The following is a 14,973-nucleotide window of genomic DNA, read 5'->3' as shown; positions in this document are numbered from 1 at the left end:
CCTAATAAAAGTTCCTTTAGAGACAATGCCTGTTTCAAGAGCTCTGCTTTCTTGGGAACCTAATTGAGGCAGGTCCTTACAATTTCCTCCATCCAAGTCCTGACCCTCATCTTAAACTATTCCTGAATGGCACGGCTTTTCAAAGAAGACTTTTGCAGAACAACTCATTCTCAGGAGAGATACTTTTTTTTCCCCAGGAGAAGACCACCTGGGACAGTGGTGGCAAACCTATGGTACGGGTGCCAGAGGCGGCACTCGGAGCCCTCTCTGTGGGCACACATGCCGTTGCCCCAGCCTTGCCTCCCCCATGACTCCCTCCTCACCAGCAGCCCCCCTGGAGGAGAGTCACCCTCGAGCGTGGCCCACGTGGAGCAGTGCAGCCAAGGACATGGCAGCCAGACAGAGTAGACAAGACTCTGCCCTCAAGCCCCATCGTGCACAGTTGATGCTGCGGGGCGCAGGCAGAGGGCGTGGCCGCCATGGCACTGCTGGGTGATCTGCAGTGGGCCCTGGAGATGGTGAGTGGCCCTGCGGGCAGGCGGGGTAGGGGTGGAGCGAGGGCAGGACGGGTGGAGCAGGGGTGGGGCCAGTTTTTGGGCACTCGGTCTCTAAAAGGTTCGCCATCACTGACCTGGGATGTTAAATGGAGTCCATGGGATGTATGAAAGTGCTATTATGAAATCCAAACTGAAAGCTACTCTGTTGAAGCTCTTTCTGCTTGCTTGATCTAGGATTATTGCCTAGGTGTGAAGGACAGATGGAAGCTTGAGGGATTTAATTTGGGAGCTAGCTTTTAATCCAGTGTCAGTGATTTTCAGTATAATCAAATTTCTTGAACTGGCTTCCTTAGCAGCCAGTGATTTTGTGCATTATCTCTCTCTCTCTCTCTCTCTCTCTCTGCAGCAGAACTCAACATCAATACAGAGACACTGAGGTACCGACTTCATTCAGGAGAACCTCCTGAATGTGTCCTGGTTTCTGAGACTGGCTGACCACTTATAGTTAGGGGCTGACCTCCAGCATTATCGACCACCCTCGGTGTCTGGACCATCCATTCCTTCAAGTTATTCCTAGCCATTCTGGAGAGGAATGGTTCCTTCTCCTGTGGAGACCCCGTCCCTTGGTCATCACGGCAGTCTTTGCCTGCTTCCTTGGGGCACCCTGGCCTCTCCTGGCAGTCAGATCTTCCTCCCAACCCCCTCAGTCTTTGTGGATGTGGAGTTCCAAAGGTGGAAGAAATAAGTCCTTCGACTTGCTTCAGGTGAATCTTTCCCGGTCTCGGGGACCCAATGCAGAAAGTTGCCATGCTGAGGCACCAATTTGCTGCAGGGACAATTCCCATGTCTGTCTCCTGAGATGCCAGGCCCTTGGGCAAAATGGAAGCAGCCAACACCAAGTCATTCTTCTGGGAGACCTTCCCACCCATGCCTACGTGTCGGGTCTATTGCAGCCCAACCTATCAGGATGGACACCTCTTTGTGGTGGGGGGGTGCAGCCAGCAGGGTCAGCCATTGGACACGCTGGAAATGTTGGATGTGGTTTCCCACAAGTGGATAGCGTTACCTTCTATGCCCACCCCACGGGCAGGGGCAGCGGCCGTGATGCTTGGCAAAGAAGTGTTGGTGATTGGTGGAGTTGACTCCACACAGAGACCCCTGGCCTCCGTCGAAGTCTACCACACAGATGAAGGCAGGTGGGAGAAGAAAGCAGACCTGGCTCAGGCTTCAATGGGCATCTCAGCCCTTGAGAAAGGTAGGTGGCCAAATTACTTCATTTTGGTGGGTTGATAGTGAGCTAGAGAAGGGACAGTACAAGGCAGTCCTCGACTAACGATCACAACCGCACCCAAAAACTTGTGTGGCTAAGTGAGACATTTGTTAAGTGAGTTTTGCCCCATTTTATGACATTTCTTGTTACAGTTGTTAAGTGAATCACTGCAGCTGATAACGTTAGTAACACAGTTGTTCAATGAATCTGGCTTCCCCATTGGTTTTGCTTATCGGAAGGTCGCAAAAGGGATCCTGTGACCTTGGGACACAGCAGCAGTCATAACTATGAACCAATTGCCAAGGGTCTGAATTTTGATGGCATGATCATGGGGGTGCTACAAGGTCATAAGTGTGAAAAATGGTCATAAGTCCGTTTTTTCAATGCCATTATAACTTTGAACGGTCACTGAATGAACCGTTGTAAGTCGAGGACCACCTGTACAGTAGTTGCCTTGACTGGACTCCAGACATTGGGGAAACCAGTTGTTCTACCTTTATAAGTTGAAGTTTTAGCCAGGCGGACATCCCATTCTGTTCCACATTGACAATTTTCCTGCCCACTTGAATGCCCCCTTTTCCTGAGCTGTTCATCACTTCTGCAAAACGAGTACTGTCCTCCCCACCCCTGTTGATAATCTTGTTCTTATGTAGTGCTTGTAAGGACCCACCTCAGCTAACCACCCAAAAAAGCAGAACTCTTGAAACAGGCATTGTCTCAAAAGGGAACTTTTATTAGGGGTTAGTGACAATAGGGAAGTCAAGGCGAGATCTGAGGAAAATTCCGCTTAAACGGTATAGTTCAGGTAGGGGTAGGCAACCTTGGCTCTTTTATGACTCGTGGACTTCAACTCCCAGAATTCCTGAGCCAGCCATGCTGAGGGAAAAGGGAGAGGTTTCCAAGCTGAGCCATGGTGGCTCAGGAATTCTGGCAGTTGAAGTCCATGAGTCATAAAAGAGCCAAGGTTGCCTACCCTTGAACTATACCAGTGATGGCGAACCTTTTAGAAACCAAGTGCCCCAAAACTGGCCCCACTCCCGCCCCTGCCCCGCCCCCATCCCACCTGCCCGCAGGGCCACTCGCCACCTCCAGGGCCTGCCGCAGATCGCCCAGGCAGCCCAGTGGCGCCATGGTGGCCATGCCCTCTGCCCACGCCCCGCAACATCAACTGTGCGCGATGGGGCATGAGGGCAGATTCTTGTCTACACTGTCTGGCTGCCATGTCCTTGGCTGCGCTGGTCTGCGTGGGCCACGCTCAGGGGCGACTCTCCTCCAGGGGGACTGCTGCTGAGGAGGGGGTCACGGAGGGAGGCAAGGCTGGGGCAACGGCACGTGTGCCCACAGAGAGGGCTCCAAGTGCCTCCTCTGGCACCCGTGCCATAGGTTCGCCACCACTGAACTATACTGTTTAAACCAGCAATATTCCTCCTCCCACCAGAATCATAATGTCCATTTGAAATCGAGCCAATCCACAGGTGGCACAATGTTTGGGTAACTGACACAGCTGGCTCTCAAGGTCTTTCATTTCTCTACAACCATCTCCCTGATAAGGGAGACACACATTCCTTTCTCAAGTGGATAGAGGCGGGAGAGGAAAAGTAGAAAGCGAAGTTATCCCAAGCGGAAGCAATTATCCCCCCTCCCCCCAGCAGAATGGCAGGCCCCAAAACAAGAGCACAAGAATGCATATGCAAGGAAGACAATAAGGATTTGGGGACCTGACAGTGGCTGGAGCTGATTTAGTCTCCTAAAAAGCCACCGTAGGAGAATATATGCTAGCTTTGACGGGTTCCCATGGGTTTTCTGGAAAGCGTCACGAAAAGGAGGCTAGGAAGAAGTGGGCACAGTGAAACAGCATGTCACGGTGAAAGAAAAAACTCTTTTTAAAACTCAAGCTATCGTTTTAAAATGATTTTTTTCTCCTTTTTCATTGCTTTCCACCTTACCTGAACCTACGTAATTTTTAATTCAAATTTGGTGGTAGCTGAAAAGTAAGCTAGGGTAGTGGCATAAAAAGAAGTTGGAGAGGGATGCACAGAGCTTCAGTGCTGCTTAACACCTGTGGAATATAGAAGAATTTTTTTCCCTCAGGCTGTTGGACAGAGTTGGCTTTTGAAGGCTCATTGGGGTTTGGGGAGCACCCCAAAAAAATAACAGGTAGGGCAAAGACATTTCCTTTCAGTTGTATTTACATTGATTTAAAAATTAATAAATTAATTTATTAATAAATAAATCATCTTCTGGGAGGAGGCTCCGTGGTATCCGAAGCAGAACATCCAGATTCAGTCACAGCTTTGTTCCAGACAGCATTAAACTTGTAAACTCGAAAGCTTCCTCCTTCCATTACGTATTCAAGATGGACAGTGAATAATATTTATATGTTGCTTATATGTAAGGGTGTAGGTCTATACATATGTTGTATATAGTATGTTTAAATGTGTGTTATGTAGGTGTATACTTTGAGAGCAAGCAACTAAATTTTCATTTTTAATGTGTGCCGTTGTGTCCACAGTAAAAAAAAATGACAATAAAGGTTATCTAATCTAACCTAAACTTAAAATTATCCTTTGCCATATATTTGATAGTTTTTTCTTCATGCCAACTTAATAATTACAACTGAATGAAACTTTGGGAGGCTGCTGGGGATGATACGAGGTGTGTGTGTGTGTGTGTCACAGAGCTATAAGTCTGCACACAAATATTATACAAGTAGTCTTTGACTTACCACCACATTTGAGACTGGAATTCCCATGGTAACTTGTTGAGGTTGTAAGTTGACTTCGATCCAATTTTACGACAATTTTTGGGGTGGTTCTTCAATGGGCCTCACCAAGTGCCTGAATTGTGATCACATGACCGTGTTACAATGGTTGTCAGTGTGAGTACAGGTTGTATGCTGCATTTTTCTGATGCTGTTGTAACTTTGACCTGTCACTGAATGAATGGTCGTAAATTGAGGACTATCTGTAGAGCAGGTATCTTAATTAAGTACTCTTAACATGGTAAGGGTGCCTTTCTAGGTAAAGTTAGGCAGGCACAAAAGAATGTCCTGCTGCACTCAAAGAAATCTCGTGGTTTTTTTTTTTACTTTGTAATGGGAAATGTGCAATGTTCTATTACAGTGGTGGCGAACCTATGGCATGCGTGCCAGAGGCGGCAGTCAGAGCCCTCTCTGTGGGCACGCGCGCCATCGCCCCAGCCCCGCCTCCCCACACGGCCCCCTCCTCACCAGCAGCCCCTCTGGAGGAGAATCACCCCCGAGCAGCCAAAGACATGGCAGTGGGGACAAGACACTGCACTCATGCCCTGTCGCCCTGTCGTGCGCAGATGATGCTGTGGGGCGCGGGCAGAGGGCGTGGCTGCCATGGCGTTGCTGGGCTGCCTGGGCAATCTGCGGTGGGCTGTGGAGGCGGTGGGTGGCCCTGTGGGTGGGTGGGGGGCAGGGGCGGTCTCTAAAAGGTTCACCATCGCTGTTCTGTTATGTGTGTGTTTGAAGTACCAGCAGCTTCCCTCAAAAGGAAAAGGGGGTGAAAAAAACGGATAAAATAAACTTGTATAGGTAGTCCTCAACTTACAGGTAGTCCTCAACTTGTATAGGTAGTCCTCAACTTACAGCCACAACTGAGCCTGGAATCTCTGTTGTTAAGTGAAACCTTCGTTAAGTGAGGTTTGCCCCATTTTAGGACCTTCCTTGCCACAGTTGCTAAGTGAATCACTGCAGTTGTTAAGTTGGTAGCCCCGTTGTTAAGCGAATCTGGCCTTTGCTTGTCAGAAGGCCGCAAAAGGAGATCACATAACCCCAGAACCTTGTAATGGTCATAATGATCGTTGGGTATGTCTAGTTTAATGGAGAGAAGGACGAGGGGGGACATGATAGCAGTGTTCCAATATCTCAGGGCCTGCCCCAAAGAAGAGGGAGTCAAGCTATTCTCCAAAGCGCCTGAAGGCAGGACAAGAAGCAATGGATGGAAACTAACCAAAGAGAGAAGCAACCTAGAACTAAGGAGAAACTTCCTGACAGTTAGAACAATTAACCAGTGGAACAACCTGCCTCCAGAAGCTGTGAATGCTCCAACACTAGAAGTTTTTAAGAAGAGACTAGACAGCCATTTGTCCGAAATGGTATAGGGTTTCCTGCCTGAGCAGGAGGTTGGACTAGATGACCTCCAAGGTCCCTTCCAACTTTATCATCATCGTTGTCGTCGTCGTCATCATCATCATCATCATCATCATCATCATCATCATCATCATCATCATTATTATTATTATTATTATTATTATTATTATTATTATTATTATTATTATTATTATTATTATTATTATATGAGTCAGTTGCCAAGCATCTGAATTTTGATCACATGACCCTGGGGACAATGCAATGGTTGTAAGTGTGCAAAACGGTCATAAATCACTTTTTTCAACGCCACTGTAACCTTGAATGGTCACTAAATGAACTGTTGTAAGTTGAGGACTACCTATAATAGCAACTAGATTTTCAGGCACGGTGTGTGCAAGGTGCCAGCATCGCATCTCTTTTACATGTGGTAAAACATTCTTTGCCTTCCAGCCCAAAAAAGAAAGGGAGGGGGGGAAAGGCTTAAAACCCTGTTTCTGTCTCTTTGTGTTTGTCATTACAAATAAGTACAATGCAAAAAGTGCATTTGGCAGGCACCGAACTGATTGGCAACAAAGAGGCCGTTTCAGTAGAAATTGTACCCCTGTCTCTCCACAGCTTTGTTTCTGATTTAAAGCAGCCACAGGAGGCTGCCAGTTTGGCTGCAGAAGTGGAAAGCAGGAAGACTGTTTTCCCTCAAAAATTTCTGTTCGCCCCACAAGAGAATCCAGAATCCCTGTCACGACCAGGCACAGCTTGGGAAGGGTGACTTAGAGGGGGAGGGGGGAAAGGGTGATGCACTTGGCAGCAGAGAGAAGATTTGATTCCTCTGCTCTCAGCACTGTTGCCGTGATAAGATCTGGAGCCCTCCGGAGCTGCAGTAAGTGAAAAATTCTACAAAAAGAAGATGTGATTATAGACGACCCCTGAAATGTGTCACATGACTTATAAGTGCCCCTCTGTATTATGCACTTAGCTGATCTTGCTTTCTGCAGAAGAGCACATTATTTGTAAAAGAGAGAGAGAGAGAGACAGACAGACATATTTGTGATTTTTAACACTTACCGTATCTGTTTCCCATTTATGAAGTCTTCCTTATATTTTTACTCTGTGCTATCTCGGAAATTGGCTATGCTGTGGTCCTTTAGTTCCACATTTTTTTCCGTTCCGTTTCATTCCTTTCCTTCTCTTTTTCCTGTTAGGTTTCGGATCATTTGGAGACAATCCTAAATGTGATGTTTATAAGGATAATAACTTCATCAGGAAGAACTTAAATGGGAAAGTTATCAGCCGTTCCAGTAGAATGCATTCATGTAATACAATCAAATATATCCATTTAATACATTCAAACATTGGTTGGTTCATTTTTATCCATTCAGCAAAGATTACTGGATATAAAATTTTCAAGTTTGTTTCAAAACATATTTCATTCAAACAGAATCTATAATTAATTCAGTCAATTTAGGCTTGGGTTCTAAAAAATAAACATTTTGTTTTGCTTCAGTAAATATTAATGCAAATATATTTCTTCCATCTAGCTAATGTTCTAAACATTTAAATGTATTAGCTATTAACATTTCTGGAGTATGTATATAGTAGAAACAAAATGCATAAAACCTTATTTAATTACATTATCTGAGACCTGGACCTGGGGAGTAAACAATTGTTGTGCTTTTCTTGTGTTTAATAAGCCAGGTAAAATAGAAATTGCCTATCTTATCATAATATGGCTGTCTCTTTTTTGATACTGTTTTTCATTAGATCAATTTTCCAGCACATTTGCTACCATATAGACATTTTCAAATTCTCCTTTGTTTTCTAACATCTTGCTACTGCTTGTTGGAATGCAACCAATAAGAACATTCTTTAGACTTCAGTGTGTTTTTGATTATCGAAACAAAACAAAACAAAAACTTAGTAAGGCCAAGGAAGAAGGATCCATTGTAATTTTCTGAGTTGTGATTTGGTTCAAATAGGGATTTGTCCTATTTTAATAAAAATTTGCATCCCCAAAACTGGACAGCTTTATAAAACTACTACATATGATAATAGGAATCTATTTCTTTTTATCTTCTCTAACACGCTGAGTTTAATGTCAGACCAAGTCCACATAGGATGATGGTCTAATTAAACTGATTTATTGCTAAGCAACCTATGCACAGGAATTTTCTTAATGCACCTGCTTGGAATCAAATAAGGGTGTACAGAATTCAAGTGAAGTTGGATTTAGTCCGCCTATGGCTACATAGGAATTCTAGGCTGATCCCTCTTTTAACTCCCTTCAGAGGCTCTGCCATTCCTTCTACACTTAAGATAAGATAAGATAAGATAACCTTTATTGTCATTTTTATACTGTGGGCACAATGGCACACATCAAAAATGAAATTTAGTTGCCCGCTCTCAAAGTGAAACACATACATGACACACACCTAAACATACCATGAACAACATATGTATAGCAAATATACGTAGCAAATAAATATTAAATACGTAGCAAATAAATATTAAATACTGTCCATCTTGAATATATAACGAAAGGAGGAAGCTTGAGAGTTCGCAAGGTTAATGCTGTATGGAATGAAACTATGGCTGAATCTGGATGTTCTGCTTCGGATACCACGAAGCCTCCTCCCAGAAGGTAACAGGGAAAACAGGTTGTGAAGAGGATGTGTAGTGTCCCAGATAATCTTACGGACCCTGCTCAAGCAGCGCTTCTGTGCTATGTCCTGGATGGGAGGGAGGGAACTGCCCATGATCTTTTCGGCCATTCTCACCACTCTCTGCATCGCCTTCCTGTCTGAAGCAGGAAGATAGAACTTATAGATAGATAGAATTTATCATATTGAATTCATTTGATATGAAATAACAGCTATAAAACTCACTGGGCAAAATTGTTTTCAGTGTTTTTTTTAATGTCAGTTGGATAGCAATCAGATCAAACATACCGGGGCTTTCCCATCTAATATATTATTTTCAACCCACTCAGAAAGTTTGTCTTCTAACAGAAGGTTGTAAATTTTTGAAATTCTCACCCATTCCCTATTATCTGATAAATTTAGCTTAATCTTAGATTTAATGTTGATTCAAACTCTTCGTATTATAACTGCTGGAACTGTAGCGAAATGTAGAATTTCTTCACGAATGAACAACAGTTCTTAAAATTATTTGCAATTGCCCTCTGTTTATCAGAACATATTTGTTACAGCAAAAGTTAAGTGACAGCATAACCTAATTCTAAATTAACAAAACAGAAGTGAGCAATGCTGCATCTAGTTTAATCTACATCTAATGCAACATATTAATGAAAAAAAATCAAATCCTGGATTACATGGCTTATCATCATGATCCTCCTCATCTGAAATTGTAGTTTGCAATCCTATCCTGTGGACTGAAGTCATTTTGGTGATAGTCTGCAAGAGAACAATGGACTGGGAAGACAATGGCTGAGAACTAAATAGACTTCTAAAGATCCAAGGGAGGGGATGGTGATAAAGGAAGAAATTTTATGGTTTCTGCTCATTCTTCAGGCAGTCTCCGCAGCAATTTCCTCGTGGCCTTAGACCAGAGGTGGGCAATTATATTTCCCAGTGGGCCACATGAAAAACTGAAGACTGTTGTGGAGGACTGAACAAATAGGGCTGTGAAGGTGTGTAGGCATGCACACATGGACATAAATAAATTGGAAAAAAAATAGTTGCCTTCCAAATGAAAGCAATCCACATAGGCCGAATGGGGATAGGCAAAGGGCCAGATGTGGTCCGGAGGCCATAAAATATCCAAGTCTGCCTTAGCCTAATATTTTTCATAATTTGTGATTAATAATAATAATTTATTAAACTTGGATGCTACCCGACTCTCAACAACTCTGAGTGGGTCACAACAGAAATTATAATAAAAATAAAAGATGGAAATGTGTTGAAGCGAAGGGTCTACCCCTCTTCCTTCCTTCTTGAGGGGCCCAAATAAGGAGCCAGACCTTCATGGGTAAAGAAATAAGACAGGCAGATCCCAGAAGCATCATGGAATAAATTTCCAGAGGTCCCTCAAGACCTGGCTATGCCAGCAGGCCTGGGGATGGGTGAACTAGTGTGTGGCTCTATTTTTAAACATATTTTTGTTTATTATTTTTGTTTTAGCATGGTGTTTGTGCTTTTTAATATATGTATTAACTGTTTTTAGTTCTATATTGTATGACGCCCTGAGTCATTTGTTGTGACTTAAACTGGTTAAATAAACATTTTTTTTATTTATAGGAATAAAAAATTTACAGGTTACAGGAATTGGCTACATCTAGTCTAATGAAAAGAAGGAGTGGGGGAACTTGATAGCACTGTTCCAATATTTGAGGGGCTCCTACAGAGACAAGTGGGTCAGGCTATTTTCCAAAGCACCAATAAGCAAGACAAGAAACAATAAATGGAAACTAACCAAGGATAGAAGGAACCTAGAACTAAGGAGAAATTTCCTAATGGTGAGAGCAATTAACCAATGGAATAACTTGCCTTCAGAATTTGTGGGTGCTCCATCACTGAAGGCTTTCAAAAAGAGACTGGACAACCATTTGTCTGAAGTGATACAGGGTCTCCTGCTTAATCAGGAGATTGGACTAGAAGATCTCTGAGGTACTTTCCAACTCTATTATTCTATGCTCTAAATCAGGGCTTTTCAACCAGTGGTACGGGTACCACCTGTGGTACATTGGCACCTGGCAGGTGGTACGCAACCATCCTAGAAAAGTGATAGAACTGGTGGCAGCACCACACAAGCCTGAGCGAGAGATGTCTGGAGCTGCAGGGCTGTCAGGGCTCAGCGGAAGTGCCAGGATCAGCACCAGGCTCCAGCTGGAGCTCGGCGCTGATTCTGGTGCTTCTGCTGAGCCCAGAAGAAGCACTGATCAGCTGGAATGTTGCAGCATCTCTAGGGTCTTGTGATTTACATTCAGATGCTTGGCAACTGATTCATATTTTTGGGTTATCAAGTTTTTGACACCTTGCTAGGCGACTGGTGGTACTTGAATGTTGCCATATCCTAAAAGTGGTACAATGGGTGAAAAGGTTGAAAAGCCCTGCTCTAAATCTATGGTGAAAGCAGTGTCAATGGCTCTCCCCATTTTGTATGAATATTGTGCAGGTGTGCCTACTAAAAGCAGGAATATGGTTGACAATGGGTCACTACATTTTGAAGAAAGCCTTCAGTCCTGGAAGGACATTTTAACAGAAGTTTTCCAGGTTCCCCTCTGCATTCCAAGGAGGTAGAAATATTTCTATGACTCTAAATGGAATGTAAAATTTATAATTAGAATCTCCTTTTAATCTTCACAAACACCCTACGATATGTTATTATAGAAGAGAAGTGGGAAAATGTACCAAAATAGGGATTTATGGAGAGTGATAACATTTCTTTGTTGCTTGGTTTGGGTGATGTTATCTGACAGAAGATGCAATCTCCTTATTTTTTTTCCACACTGTTGTGCAAAGCAGATCAAAATAGTCTGAAGGGGCCTTAACTGAATGCCTTTATTCTTCATTCTACAGCAGTGGCAGTGTGCCAATTAGGTACATGCTAGGTATGACATTAAAACAACAACAACATGCAGTCTTTTTAAAAGCTTAAACCAGCCTTCTCTGGTCTGGTACCGTCAGAAGTAGAACTTTTGAGAGTTCTAATGGGCAGCACTAAGCTTGAAAGGGCTGTTTTGAGTCCTTTAAGAATAGGGCAAAGAGTAACCAATTAACCTTTTACAGTTAGGGGCAAATCAATGATGAATAAATAATGGAGAATCAGTATGTAGCATTTAGGATGTTGGGCTATGGTGGAAGAGACCAGCTTTCAAATTTCTACTAGGCATGAAACCTATTTGATGATTCTGGATCAGTCACTATGACAGAATAACAGAGTTGGAAGGGACCTTGGAGGTCTTCTAGTCCAGTCTAGTCAGGCAGGAAACCCCATACTATTCCAGACAAATGGCTGTTCAATCTCTTCTTTAAAACCTCCAGTGATAGAGCATCCACAACTTCTAAAGGCAAGTAGTTCCACTGGTTAACTGTTCTAACCGTCAGAAAAATTCTCCTTATATTTAGGTTGCTTCTCTTCTTGATTAGTTTCCATCCATTGCTTCTTGTTCTGCCTTCAGGTGCTTTGGAGAATAGGTTGACTCCCTCTTCTTTGTGACAGCCCCTTAGATACAGGAACACTGCCATCATGTCACTCCTAGTCCTTCCAATAGTTGGGGGCTGTCACAGAGAGGAGGGGATCAACCTATTTTCCAAAGCACCTGAAGGCCAGACAAGGAATAACAGATGGAAACTGATCAAGGAGAGATTCATCCTAGAAATAAGGAGAAGTTTTCTGACAGTGAGAAGAATAAACCAATGGAACAGCCTGCCTTCAGAAGTTGTGGGAGCTTCATCATTGGAAGCTTTCAAGAAGAGACTGGACTGCCATCTGTCAGAAATGGTGTAGGATCTCCTGCTTGGGCAGGGGGTTGGATTAGATCAGGGCTTTTCAACCTTTTCATCCATTGTACCACTTTTAGGATATGACAACATCCGAATACCACCAATCGCCTAGCAAGGTGTCAAAAACTTGATGACCAAAAAAAAAGGAAAAAAGTAATGAAGTACTGGTAGTCCTCGACTTACAACAGTTCGCTTAGTGACTGTTCGAAGTTACAATGGCAATGAAAAAAGTGCTGAGCAAGACACCTGCCTGCCCACCCGGTGGCGCTCTTCCTCCTGTCTGAGGTTTTCATTGTTGTGAGCATTTCTGTTGAGGATTGGCAGCGAGGGTGGGGTGGGGGGTGTTTGGTTTTTATTCCCCCCGCCTGCTGGGTGGTTGCAGCAGGTTTTGGTCACTTCACATGATCCTGGGACACTGTGACCATCATAAATATGAATCAGTTGCCAAGCATCTGAATGTAAATCACAAGACCCTGGAGATGCTGCAACATTCCAGCTGATCGGCACTTCTTCTGGGCTCAGCAGAAGTGCCAGGATCAACGCTGAGCTCCAGCTGGAGCCTGGCACTGATCCTGGCGCTTCCGCTGAGCCCTGACAGCCCTGCAGCTCCAGCCATCTCTCGCTCAGGCTTGTGTGTTGCTGCCACCAGTTCAGCTCATTCCCCTCCCCCGCTACCATTTTTCTAGAATGGTCGCGTACCACCTGCCAGGTGCCAATGTACCACAGGTGGTACCCCTACCACTGGTTGAAAAGCCTTGGATTAGATGACCTACAAGGTCCCTTCCAACTCTGTTATTCTATTCTGTTCTTTTCATTAAACTATACATACCCAATTCCTGCAACCGTTCTTCATATGTTTTAGTCCCAACCATCTTTGTTGCTCTTCTCTGCACTCTTTCTATAGTCTTAACATCTTTTTTATATTGTGGCGACCCAAACTGGATGCAATATTCTAAGTGTGGTCTTCCCAAGGTGGTACTAACACTTCACTTGACCTTGATTCTAACCCTCTGTTAATGCAGCCTAGGATTGCATGGTGGTTTTTTTGGCAGCTGGAGGTCAATAATGTTGTAGGAGGTTAAAAACTACATGTACTGCTTTGGGATCTCTGGAAGCAGTTAAAGAGTTATTACAAAAATAAATCAAGAAATTACTGTACACTTTGGTAGTCACTAGTGTTGTTATCAGTGGGATTCTTCCACTTCTAAAGTCTTTCAGTGCCTCTTTTTTCTCAGCACAAGTTCCTAGGCAATTCCCTCTTTGAAGCTTGTTGATGGAGAATGGGAGACGAAAAGCAAAAAGGTGGTTCAGATTTTACATCCGCTCTCCACATTCTTCCTCTGTAGTAGATTTGAAGAGGGGAGATGAAAAGAGCTGCGCTGTGCTTTGGAGGCTCTCTGAAATACAATTATCACTAGAGGGCAGCAAAGAGATACGGAGCCCAAATATGGCAGCCTTGATTAAAGTCCACAGATCTACAGTAGATGGTGCCAAGTTTAGAAGGCAGAGCTTCCATCCAGCTCCAGACTTAAGAAAGATGGGAAGAGACTGATCTTTATCCCAAACCACCTTTCTCAGTTTGTAGGACTTTAACGTCAAAGGCCTGGAGACTAAAACATATGAAGAACTGCTGCAGGATTTGGGATTGGCTAGTCTAAAGAAAAGAAGAAATAGGGGTGACATGATAGCAGTATTCCAGTATTTGAGGGGCTGCCACAAAGAAGAGGGGGTCAAATTATTCTCCAAAGCACCAGAGGGCAGGACAAGAAACAATGGTTGGAAATTAATCAAAGAGAGAAGCAACCTGGAATTAAAGAGAAACTTCCTAACAGTGAGGACAATTAACCAGAAATCGTGGGTGCTCCATCACTGGAGGTTTTTAAGAAGATACTAGACAGTCACTTATCTGAAATGGTATAGGTTCTCCTGCTTGAGCAGAGGGCTGGATTAGAAGACCTCCAAGATCTGTTCCAGTTCTATTGTATTCTATTCTAAACAACCACCAGCTTAAGACAGCATAATTCCTTTTATAGTAGACAATGATGGGGAACTGAAGAAGCTTCTTGGATGAGAAGCGAAACGTCTTCAAAGAAAAACAAGAAAGTCCAGTTGCCTTGTGAAAAAGCACCTTCGGGATAGCTAAGACCTGGATTTCTGAGAATCACCATAGACAGATGGGGATGATAGTACTTTTTTTTTTTTAATTTAGCACTACCTTTGGAAAGGCTGGTCAAGCTGGATGGTCTCTCATATTGGAGATTTAATATTTGAAAACAGAACAAGCCTTGTTACGCAGGAGTTTCGTCCATTCCCTCTGTGATATTGTCTGAGGATGGTATAAGGCAGGGGTAGGCAACTGTGGCTCTTTTATGACGCGTGGACTTCAACTCCCAGAATTCCTGAACCAGCTTTGCTGGCTCAGGAATTCTGGGAGTTGAACTCCACGCGTCATAAAAGAGCCAAGGTTGCCTACCCCTGGTATAAGGCCTCCTGCCTTGAGCAGAGGGTTGGACTAGATAGAATATCTTCGGTATCCCTTCCAGCCCTGTGATTTTATGTTCTATGTTTTCCCAGACTCGGAGCAAAACAGGCAGTGGTGATAGAAATTATAATTTCATAAACTGAGTTACA

At 43.7% G+C, this 14,973-nt stretch overlaps 1 protein-coding gene across 1 annotated transcript in view; it reads left to right on the top strand.

Annotated features, from left to right (window-relative positions):
* The first annotated feature begins 1,376 nt into the window (after window positions 1–1,376).
* KLHDC8B (kelch domain containing 8B) overlaps window positions 1,377–14,973 on the top strand; it is a 38,625-nt gene continuing 25,028 nt past the window's right edge. The window contains exon 1 of the mRNA XM_015826752.1: window positions 1,377–1,752. Within this exon, the coding sequence (XP_015682238.1) occupies window positions 1,377–1,752 (376 nt within the window). The remainder of the gene's footprint in view (window positions 1,753–14,973) is intronic.

This window comes from Protobothrops mucrosquamatus, unplaced genomic scaffold (genome assembly GCF_001527695.2).
Source record: "Protobothrops mucrosquamatus isolate PMUCROS unplaced genomic scaffold, P.Mucros_1.0 scaffold3277, whole genome shotgun sequence".
Taxonomy (NCBI): Eukaryota; Metazoa; Chordata; class Lepidosauria; order Squamata; family Viperidae; genus Protobothrops; species Protobothrops mucrosquamatus.
The sequence above is the reverse complement of the archived record's forward strand: the minus strand, read 5'-3'. Positions and strand labels throughout refer to the sequence as shown.